Genomic DNA, 12455 nt, shown 5'->3' with positions numbered 1-12455 from the left:
ATTGAACACCAGAAAAATAAATAACCCAATCAATAAACAGGCAAAGGAACTGAACAGGCACTTCACAGAAGAAAGAGGAATGGTCAACAAATAAATGAAAAAAAAATGTTCAACATCTCTAGCAATTAGAGAAATGCAAATCAAAACGACACTGAGATTTTATCTCACTCCAGTCGGAATGGAAACTATCAAGACTGCAAGTAACAACAAATGCTGGTGAGGATGTGGGGAAAAGGGTACTCTCATACATTGCTGGTGGGACTGCAAATTGGTGCAACCACTCTGGAAAGCAATATGGAGATTCCTCAGAAAACTTGGAATGGAACCACCATTTGATCCAGTTATTCCACTCCTCTGAAATATGTACTACAGGGACACAGCCACATCAATGTTTATAGCAGCTCAATTCACAATAGCCAAGCTATGGAACCAGCCTAGGTGCCCTTCAACACATGAATGGATAAAGAAAATATGGTATATATACACAATGGAATATTACTCAGCCTTAAAGAAGAATGAAATCATGGCATTTGCAGGTAGATGGATGGAACTGGAGAACATCATGCTAAGTGAAATAAGCCAGTTCCGAAAAACCAAAGGCCAAATGTTCTCTCTGATACATGGATGTTAACCTATAACAAGGGAGGGGAAGAATAGAAGTTCATTGGATTGGAAAAACGGGAATGAAGGGAAGAAAGAGGGGGTGGTAATAGGAAACCCAGTAGGATGAATTGGATATAACTTTCCTATGTTCTTATATAGATACATGACCAGTGTAACTCCACAGCACGTTCAACCACAAAAATGGGATCAAAATCGGAATGGGTTGCACCCCATGCATGTGTAATACGTCCAAATACAACCTACGTCATGGATATCTAAAAACAACAAATAAAGAGAAAATCTCCTCTGGAACTGTTGCAATTCCTTGGGAAATACAGAGGATCAGTGTGGGGTGCTGTGCGAGCCCTTGAGCCCTGGCACACCTACAAGAGCAGCCCATCCCAGGCCTGGGCGGATAAGTGAGCCCGTGAATCCCTAGGATTCACACCAAAGCCAGCTTAGAGCTGAGGTCTTCCTCCATGTTCTAAGATTCTAGGTTCTTCCTAATTCTTCTGTGATATCTGTATGTGGATGCTTTCCGTAGAGCTGAGACTCCAGTCTTATTTGCCTCAAGGGCCTTCTGTCTAAAAGACGAAAAGTAAATAAAACCATCAACTTTTTTCCAGTTAGGAGACTCAAGCGCTCGCTCCATCCAAATGACGCGAACTATTTTCACAGTGACTAGACATCTGTCCTGAGAACTAAAATACCTTTGCTTACACACTGATCCCGGGGTAAAAGCCCAGGAAAACAAGAAGTGTGGTATGGATATGGATGTGCTCCCTACTCTACACAAAGCTCTGAAAATTGTTCGAAATTTTCATCTTTGATTAGGATGTTTGGCTTAGGGGCTGGGGTCGTGGCTCAGTGGTAGAGCAGCTGCCTAGCACGTGTGAGGTCCTGGGTTCGATCCTCAGCACCACATATAAATAAATGAATAAATAGATAAATAAATAAATAAAGGTATTGTGTCCATCTACAGTTAAAAATATTTTTAAAAGATGCTTGGCTTACTCTAGATAATGCCATTGGGAATGTGTGTTGAATTTCTAAACAGATAGAAAACCATATCAGAACATAAAAGCCTATATTTAAAAAATTTAACAGGTTAACATTAAATCAGCATTTCTGAGTCTATATCCACTGAGCTAACTATAAAATCATCATGGGATAAAAAAAAGAAACAAAAAACAAACAAACAAAAAAAACCCCACTTCTGAGTTTTTAAATGTTGCTTCTAATACTTTTAGTGCAAATTCATTTGTGAACAATGAGCTACCATTAGAAATAATGATCATTTTTTTTTAATAGGTTAGAGTTTGGCCGAGTCTTTCAAAACAGAATCGTGGGGGCAATATTACAAAAAGGGATGCTTGATTATAAGGTCTTATTTCTCAGGGCTATAGCAGTGCTTTTGATTTAAGATTTTTATATCCTCAAAGAGCATTTGGGCTAACCAGGTAGTGCATTAGTAGCTATTACTGAACCCTGGGTGCCCTTGGTCTTGGACTACGGGTGCCAATCCTCATGTCTAAATCAGTGTCATGGGTTCGATATGAGGCGACCTCCAAAAGCTCATGTGAGAGACAACAAAAGAAAGTACTGAGGGGGAGATGATTGGGTCATGAGAGCCTTCACCTCATCAGCGCATTAATCCACTTGATGTGGATTAATCGAGTGCAACTGTAGGCAGGTAGGGTGTGGTTGGAGGAGCCAGGTCACTGGGTGTATGAGTGTGTCTTTGGGATTTACATTCTGTTCCTGGTGTGCAGAACTCTCTTTCTCCTGGTCACTGTGTCCTGAGCGGCGGCCTCCACCACGCCCTTCCGCCATGATGTCCGGCCTCACCTTGGGCCCAGAGCTACAGAGTCAGCCATCTGACAATCTAGGCCTCTACAACCATGAGCCAAATCAACTTTTCCTCCTCTAATTGTTCTTGTCAGATTCTTTTTGGTCACCGCGATTGAAAAAAAGCTGACTAAAATAATCAGTGGTGTATGATTTGATGTGATGGTTTCATTGACTCATCCACTTAATTTTCTTTCTTCTGTATAAAAAAAAAAGGCAGAAAAATAGCAGAATTTCTTCTCTACTCCCAAGTAAACAAGAGCAAAATCCTTTCTTTTTACTCTTTTTGGAAAGGGTGAAATGTTCGAGCATACTTATGTCTTTCCAAGAGTGAACTTGATCCAGAGACCAAGTTCCATATTATACCTAGTCCGTAGTCTACTTACCTTAAATACTCAAACAAATCAATTTCTTTATTTTTTTAGAAATTAGAACTTCAAAGAAAGTTCTGACATCGAGCTTCTCTGGAAAAATAAGATGGAAAATCACCAGACTGGCCTCTCTGTATGGCTGAGTGGCAGGTGTCTTCCTTGATGGGACACTCACTAAAGCCTGTGCCATTTCGTTTTAAGGTCCCACCTTGGCCAGTTTTTGAAAGCATTTCCATTACCCAGTTGGGTCTCTTTGGTTAATACACTCTAAGTGAGGCAGAGGAGCGGAGCAGAGCCGTGAGAAGTATTCTCATGGGTGAGAAGACAGCACCCATGTGGAGAATGAAGTGCTAATATTGACATTTTGGGACTAATCCGGTGACATTGGAGGTGGAGATGACAAGTAGCAGGAATTGGGTAATGACAAGGGAGTATCCTCAAGTTTAACTATATTTTCAGTGTCAAGTAAATGTTGAAGCATATTTGAACCCTGTTAATCAAATCAAGAGTATCAAGAACAAAAACTGAATAGAGGACAGCTAGCGGGGAGTCAATCGATGGAAATAACTAAATTCTGTTCTCCCATAGGATTCTTGATACCCATACTCTACTTCCCCAAGGGTAGTTCAATCAGGCTTTGTGTCGATGGTTAAGCTATAGCAGAGGTAAGCAGCCAACAACCCTGTTCAAGATGGTAGGTTGTCAAATATATGAGATAATGTTCAACATCTCTCGCATTCAGAGAAATGCAAATCAAAACTTCTCTACGATTTCATCTCCCTCCAGTCAGAATGGCAATTGTCAAGAATACAAGCAACAGTAAGTGTTGGTGAGGATGTGGGGGAAAAGGCACACTCCTACATTGCTGGTGGGACCGCAAATTGGTGCAGCCACTCTGGAAAGCAGTTTTGGAGATTCCTCAGAAAACTTGAAATGAAACCACCATTTGATCCCATTATCCCACTCCTGTTTGTATCCAAAGGACTTAAAATCAGCACACTACAGTGACACAGCCACATCAGTGTTTATAGGGGCTGGGAATTGAACCCAGGGCCTTGTGCATGCACGGCAGGCACTCTACCAACTGGGCTCTGTCCCCAGCCCTGTCCTGCTTTCTGGATACACCAGGAATCAGAGAGGGACGCATCTTATGCATTTAACATGGGTGTGGATTCACTCCGTATAAACCATACCGGGTTTGTTTATAAAACTCATTAAACAGGACAACCTCATCAGCGCCATGATCTAATTTGTATATGCAAATTCAAAGGTGTACAGGTGTAAAGGGTAGACACACACATTTTGATAGGCATCCTTATTGCATCCTTGAGTACTTGACCTTCAGCACCAATTAAAATCATTATGTATACAGCTGGTAAATCCTGTCTTATAAGTGACAAATAGACTCCTGCATAATTAGCATTTTCTAACAAATTGCATAGATTACAGACAAAGGTCTGGGATTCGTTATAGGCTTTTTCTTGACAGCCAAGAAAAAGCCTTGGAAATGTGTGCCAATGGATACGACCGACTGTCAGACTCCAGGTAACTCACATCCATTTAAAGGACATAAACAACATGCTTTCTACATGCAGCCCATGGATCGTAGAAAATACAAGTGTGACGTGTTTAGGTATTAGAAGAAAACCTGTTGTCTCAAAAAGATGCCATCGAAATAATAAGAAGTCAAGGTTGGAATGAGAGACGTTTATAAACTCAAAGAAGGAAACTAACGAGACATAGGTAAATATTTGAAAGATTGCTAAAATATTGGAAAGATTGCTAAATATTGGAAAGATTGCCATAACAAAGAAAAATTGAACTTCTTTGTCACATTCGACTTCTGTTCAAAGGAAGTAGGAGGTGCCGAGAGAGTGGGCAAATCCACAAATGAGATCTTGGGCTAACATTAAGCTTACCTTCAGGCAGCTCTGGAAGTTTCCACAGGGAATGGTGCATTCTCTTTCTGCAGAGAGGGTTGTATGCAGGACCGAGATCAAGGAGGAAACCCAGCATTTACCTCCTCCCTGATAGAGCATCAGCCTTTTGATTAACATTTGGCCCGGGAATAAAGCTAATAAATACCACCCCCCACACACACTTCTCACGAGCAGACAAGAGGTTCCTACAGGTTAACCAAAGACTCCAAACGTTTCAAGAGAGTACCTTTCATTTTCTCTTAATAGGTCCTTCCCCTTTTTCCAGGTGTAGACAGGCTTTGGAGATGCTTTGGGCTTGCATTCAATGACCACTTCCCCTCCCACTTTGACGAGAGTGACTCTCTTCAAGAGTGTTCTCGAGAAATCCGGACCTGCCGCTGGAAGACAAAATAGAGAATAAAACCATGAATTCTTTTGCAAGGGGAAAAAGAAACACAGACACACACACACACACACACACACACACACTCACACACAAGATCGATTTGGGGTCTTTTTCTTTCTGTGATGCAATTATTGTTCCTTTGTCCATCAAAGGCAGGAAGCTAAATTTGTCCTAAAGGGAGGCGCACCCTAGGTTTTGATGCATTTATTAAAATTAAAGCTGTAATTTATATATGCTAAAATGCAACAGTTATATGAATACAGCTTGATGGATCTGATATATTCCCTGATATAATATGATCTTATTACTCTATTGAGGATTCTTTTTTTTTAAAAAAAATGTATTCTAGCGGGAAGTGGTGGCATGCACTTGGAATCCCAGGAGGCTGAGGCAAGACTGTCTCAAGTTTGAGGCCAGCCTCAGCAACTTCGTGAGACCCCGTCTCAAAATAAGACATAGAAAGGGCTGTGGATGTGGCTCAGGGATAAGGCACTCCTGGGTTCAATTCCCAGTAACATACTCACTATGGATCCCATATTCAAGGGAACAAAAATTCAAAAATTTCACAGAAGCAAAAGAGATAGAAACAAAATAAGAAAAATCTGTCTTTTTTTTTTCCTTGATGTGTGGGCTGAAATATCGCCTCTCTGATACAGTCACTACCTGCGCTCTGTCCCCTTACACTCTGTGTATATACAGAAAATGTGCTGAAATATCTGTATGGCCACCCTCTAGGAACTTCTTAAAACCCAGGGCTCTGTTCAGCTTTATGCAATGCTTGTTCTATTTAGGGGAAATTACAGCTTGGTCTTCGTTATGGTTTGGATACATGGTGTCCCCCCAAAGCCCATGTGTGAGGCCATGCAAGAAAATTAAGAAGTGTTTGGGTTATGAGAGCCTTAACCTCATCAGTGCATTAATCCACTGATATGGATTAACTCGGTGGTAACTGCAGGAGGTAGAGGGAGGCTGGAGGAGATGGGTCCCTGAAGGTATGACTTTGTGGTTTATATTCTGTCCCTGGTGAGCAGAGCTCTCTGCCACTTTCCTCCACCACACCCTTCTGCCATGATATTCTGCCTCTCTGGGGCCCAGAGCCATGGAGCTGGCTGGCTGTGTAGACAGAGACTTCTGGAACTGTGAATGCCAAATACACTTCTCCTCTACAATTGTTCTTGTCGGGTTTTTTTGGTCATGGCCATGAGAAAACTGACACTAAAATAGTCTCGGATCACAGATATTTAGAAAACTGTATTGCAGGCTTACAACTAGTGTTCTGAAAAAATTCCCTCATGTTGGTACCAGTTATAAAGTCACAGGGAAATAATATATTAAAGAAAAAAAAACTACACCTTCCTAAGACAAAAGATAGACATCTGTACCCTCACTGTAAAAAAAATAAAACAAAAGATGCCTTCCGAAAAACCTCTATTTTCTTCTGAGTTAATTGACTTCATGGGTGAGGAGGAATTTTGAAATCAGTGGGCAAATTTATCTTATTTAAATTTTATAATCTACCTTATTTGTATTTTTTTTTGCCTCCCTGCAGTTGATCTGATGAAATTCAAGATTTTAAGACACGTTGAAGGTAAACATTTAAGTTCAAACCAATAATTAATTAAAGGAAAAATGGGAGTGAGCCTGTATGTATGTATATGAGCGGGAAATGCAAGCCAGTGTCTTCATCGTACCTGCATCATAAGCTGGCGATTTCAAAAGAATAAAAACGAGCTTCACTGGAAGAAGCTACATTTTTATTAAGTGCTTTTGTTCAGCTGGACAGTGGATTTACCCAGATACCCAGGAGCCTGGTATTACGATGTGAAGGTGCTATTAAATAAATGAATCCAGTAGGCAACTGATTTCTCAGCCAAGATACCTCTGATTCATGAGATGAGTTCAAAACTCAGAGACCAATTCTACAGTGATAGAGGCCATTAACAAGCAGAGTGCAAGTAGAGATGTTTCTGCTATACAGCAATAGTGCATTCCTCATGGTCTGCAAAATCACAAAATAAAAATAATAGGGTCTACAAAAAAAGAGTCAGGGCAGGTGTGATGATTTACGTAACAAAAATGACAACAAAAGAATAGCCATCTGAATAAATATTAAGTATGATTAAATTCAAAGCATGATTAAGAAGACAAGTTATATTCCTAACAAATACTACAAAAATATAGAGTGCATGTGAAGAAAGATTGATGGAGGAAAGAAAGAGGAAGAGTGGAGATTGTTAAGCTAGGAAATAAGTGCAAATCACAGACAGATGAAGAGCTATGCAATAGGAACAGCAATACTGAAGCACGTGGTCAGCCGGGCATGGTGGTGCACACCTATAATCCCAGCAACTCAGGAGGCTGAGGCAGGAGGATCACAAGTTTGAGGTTGGCCTCAGAAATTTAGTGAGTCCCTATGCAATTTAGTGAGACCCTGTTTCAAAAAAAGGCTGGGGATGTGGCTCAGTGATAAAGCCCCTAGGTTCCATCCCCAGCATCATAAAAATAAACAAATTAATTATCTATATGGCCAAATTGACAAGCACAAGATTGCTGTGGGGTAAATAGAATTCATGTGCAATGAAAGATCTTTTTTTTTCTTGATTAGATAGCTATATTGATTTGTTAGTGGGTTGCGTAAATAACCCTTAGTTAAGTATTTACTAAATACTAAGTATTTACTAAATACTTGTAAATAAATCCAGCATTTATGCTATGTTGACATTATTCACCACTTACCAATCCAAAATAAACTAAACAATGTCACAGAAAAGTGTTTCCGAAAAGACTTCTCGGCTTAGGTAAACATCAGAAGTGACATAAAAATGTTGGGAAAAAAAAATCAGGTCTTCTAGAAGTTTTTTAAAAGGGTATTTTTTGAAATACAGTTACAAATCTTTCTCATATAAAAAATCCCTTCTTACAACTCTATCTTTCTGCACACATATTTTTATCACTCTAGGCAGATATTTTTCATCTGTTCAGGAGGAATTCTGCTGTTGCATTTGGAATGAGTTTATATAAATCAAACTGTGCACGATGTATGGGTGTATTTGTCAAAAAAAAACTATATATATTGCTTCTGCAGGATTTGAAATAACAAACCGAGACACACAGAAGGCAGAAAACAAACACCTTCCAAGTTTCAAAGGTATTTTAAATACATTATTTATGCCCATATTAACTTTTGGATATCCCAGAGATAAGACTGACTTGAACATATTCCACCAATAAAAAATGTAATTGTACATTAAATCATTTCCTTTTGGTTACTTCATTTGATGACCTGGCTCCTGGTATTATCTAACCCTGCAAATCTACCAGCTGTCACCATTCTAGGGTAAAATCACTGGAGCGTCCTCAGTTTCTGAATATCTGACCTTCATGGGCTTCCTTACATTCCGCCATTTTGTGACCACATTTTTCACCTCAGATAGCTGCCCAGCTTGGAGGCTGATGCTTTTTTCTTCCTGGTGCCCTATATTTACTCTGATCCCTCAACCTGGATCCAGGAGATACTTGAAGGAAGAGTGAAATGGGCCTGAAAAGTTTGTTACTCACAGAGATGTCATTTAAGGAGTTATTGGTAAGATTCCCAGGGGTGCACTGTTAGAACCTACCCCTGTCCCCTTGCACAGGGAATGTGAAAAATACTTCAGTAAATTCGTAAGGGAACAGAAAAAGAAAAAAAAAAAGATCCAATGTGAAGGATACAGAAATGACAACCTCCTAAACTCTGTGGCCTGGGAAGAGGGAGGGAGGAAGAGGATAAAACATGGGTAACATCAATCCTTTTGCAATACCTCCTTTCCCAGTGACAAGGCAACCCTTGGGAAGGAAGCAAACATTGCCCACTAACAAGTCAATCTCTGGGAAAAGGAAAAGCATGGATCTGTTCCCAATATGTCCTTTCTCAGTGACCCTGGAGGAAGAGATAAGCAAGGGTCGCCTAACTCTGGACCCTCTGCCCTTGCCCTGTTAAAAACACTGCCCAGTAAAAACAAATTTCTAAGTTTTGCAACCTTTTCCCCGTATGCCCACGTCCCATTCCAGTGCGTGACCTATATCAATGCAGACCTCCTCCGGTCATTGGTGGCCATTTCCGATCCAGAAAGTGAGCCCATCCGATGCCTGACTCTGCTGCCAAACAAAAAGGCACAAAGGATCCACGAAGTCTGCTCCCTCCCCGGTTATTGGTGCTTTCCCCGTGGAGCCAAAACCACGTTGCTTATTTTTTTGCTTAAAAGATGAGCATCTGAGAATTTGAGAGCAGCTCAAATCCGAGGGGAATCTTCATCTGCTAAATTGAAAGGGCAGATTTTTCTCAGGTGAACTCCCAGAGGGCACCTCTCCCTCAGGAGGGGGACCAGTCATGCCAAGCGACCTCTCCTCCATGGGAAATGCAAGTGGGAAAAAAAACTAGTTCAGCCTCTGCCTGCATCAGTGTCCCCTCCCAAGGGACCGAGTGGAGTGTTGACTCCTTAACCAGATGCCCAGTGGCAGCTGGATCTGAGGCATGCACGAGGATGATGCTTTTCTGTGCGATTGGAAAGGAAAAGACAATTCAGTCATGCCTGCTCTATCACAGTTGGTCCCCAGAAACATTTCTGGGAGCGCTGCCACTTGGTGGAGACTCTTCAGGCCAGCCCTTTGGAAGTTCAGAATTTCCTATGATATGAATCTTGGCCTAAATTCAGTGAATGCCCCATTTCCCGAGACCCTAATAACCCTTAACTATCATGACAGCTCTTGCATTTACGGAACCCTACTCCCTTTGGGTGAGAAAGACATCATTTACAGAAAGACATGATATTTGCAGTCATGAGGTTGTTTGGGGGGCTGAATGAAAGAATCTGTGTTGCGTATGTAAAGAACTTAGCGTGAAGTTTTATGAGCACTTTTTAACCTTTCTTGCCCACTATTTCCATTACTACGCTATCCTTCCACCACCAGTCACAGAGGACATCCGTGCTGGAAAAGAGTTGTTTGGAAAAAAAAGAAGAAGACTTTGTGTTTTGAAATGATTATGGATTGATAAAGAAGAATACGGAGAGGTTCTGTCTGTCCTCCACCCAGTTAAGATGCAATCACAGGACCCCGATGATCGCATCTGAGGTAAGTAGGCCACGATGTCCAGTTAAGGCAACTGACCACTGGGATGAAGTGTGTTTGTAGTTCGGTGTTATTTAATCCTATATGTCGATTTCAATATATGTCGAGTTTGTCGCAAAGATCTTCCTGGTGCTTAAAAGTCACACCTGGCCTGTCCTGTCTATCACCCCGGATCCCTGGAAACGATGAATCTCTGAATCTCTGCACTGCTGTTATTTTGAAGAATATTATGTACATAAATGGAATCATATAATAGGTGACTTATGGGACTTTATTTTTTCCCAGTAAGCATGATGCCCTTAGGATATGTCCAAGTTGTTGGGGGTGCCCACAGTTCCTTTTTATGGTTGACAAATATATCCTATTGTGAATAAGAACTACCTCTTAATTTTGGCATGTTCGGCTCTATAATAACTGCCAAATACTTGACAGCACACAGATACCATCTCCCTATCTCTCCATGCCTTCTCTGCCAGGTAGGATCATGCATAGCCCTTTCATTTTCATGAAAGGTTCCGAAAGCCAAAAAAAAAAAAAAAAAAAGAAGAAGAAGAATCATGTAAACATGGTAGAAACTTTCTGATTCCAGGAAAAAAAAAAACACCTCAAAGCTATTTTAAACCACCCTACAATAGTGAACATGCTGGTGAAAAATCATTCTTCTAATACTTTAAGGAGGGCTTTAGCTTCTAAACCCTTGCAAGCCACCCTTGACCTATCCTATCTATATAAAGAGAATATGCATTTCAAAAAAAAATCTGTAATAATTGCATTGACCTTCTTCCATCAATCCACATTAGTGACATCTCGCTGTATTGGGCACAGTGTCCTGATCCCTTATACAAATCCATGTCCTTAGTCAGGCAAGAAGTACGTAGGACTGCAGTGTCATATCGGATTACGAGTCACTTTGTTATGTGATAGCAGTTTTTGCTGAATGAACAGGAGGCAGCCTGGCAGTAAGAATCCTAAAAACCGGTGGTTAATAAATGGTCACTCTTGCTCTCCATGAGTTTCTCCAAGTTGGCAAAAAGCGCCATCTGCGTGGACCTGGCACAGGTATCTACTTCACACAAAGCAGATATTTAATTAATATTTGTCGAACTATTGTATGTTCCTGCAGGAGAGAACTCAGGGATTCTGTCTAAAACAGGAAATAACGTTCTCATGGTTGTTTGCTTGGGTGCTGCGTCCATTTCCTCCCCACCAGCAGGGTTGGAACAGGCTTCTTGAAATTCCTGGTCTGCGCAGAGGACCCTGGATCCTCTCTGAAGTTGGACCTCAGCCTATGGAAGCACCATCTCCCGAGATTTAGCGTCTGGGCTACTTAGACTTGGAAGTGATCTGAAGTGGTAGATGTTTAATAACGGGTCCCGTAAACAAAACAAGAAAACAAAAATCGGTTTGTAGAGCTTGCCAGTTTCTGTGGTGTAAACAGTCCCCATCAGGGCTGATTTACAATTTACCAACATGAATCCGTTGAACGCTGAATTGAGCCATTGCTGTTTCCACCACTGTCCCCAACGCACCCATTTAGGGGAAGGAAACAGAGCCAAACAGGCCCTGGATATTTAGCTTGGCCTAGACTTGGGTCTTACTCCACACCAAAGTATCATGGTCCACTTTTATCATCTCTAGGTGCACTCCAATTTCTTTCCACTTCTTTGGTGAATTTATCAAGGGATCACAGCAGTTTAGAGCTTCAGCTAATGCGTGCTCTGCTCTACGCACGTATCCTTGCCAGAACATACTGCAACGCAGAGGCGCTGTAGTTACGTCTCAGCAATCTCTTGCCCATCAGGATCCTTCAATAAGGAGCCAGATACATATTGTGCAGGCAAAGTAGGCACATATTTTGCCTTTATGTTGATTTTCAACCAGAATCAAAAGGTTTGATTAAAAGCATCAGTCTTTACTCTAAGAAAGAATGAAATTCATTAGGAGCCTAGAGAAGCTTCGGTTTTCCCATGTTGGGAAAGAAAAGAGATTGGAGTGTTTGTGGCCGTCAATGCTCGGGTTCTGGTGAAAACTGGCTCTGGTGACTGACAGAGCTTTTCCCAATTCTCGCTTTTCTGTGGTGTTCTTGGGTATCACACCATCCAAGGGGACAGAGATCAACTTCCTTAACTTAACTGCTCATAAGATCCACCTGGAGAAGCTCGTTAGCTGAACATACATACTCTGAACTCCCAGCACGGG

The 12455-nt window shown here is 41.2% G+C and overlaps 1 protein-coding gene across 1 annotated transcript in view; it reads right to left on the bottom strand.

The window, feature by feature from the left end:
- Positions 1-12455, bottom strand: part of CNTN4 (contactin 4) — a 490319-nt gene that overhangs the window by 110405 nt on the left and 367459 nt on the right. The window contains exon 11 of the mRNA XM_081276057.1: positions 4989-5139. Within this exon, the coding sequence (XP_081132183.1) occupies positions 4989-5139 (151 nt within the window). The remainder of the gene's footprint in view (positions 1-4988; positions 5140-12455) is intronic.

This window comes from Spermophilus citellus (assembly GCF_964194105.1).
Source record: "Spermophilus citellus genome assembly, chromosome: 19".
Classification (NCBI taxonomy): Eukaryota; Metazoa; Chordata; class Mammalia; order Rodentia; family Sciuridae; genus Spermophilus; species Spermophilus citellus.
This window is presented reverse-complemented; position numbering and strand designations above follow the sequence as displayed.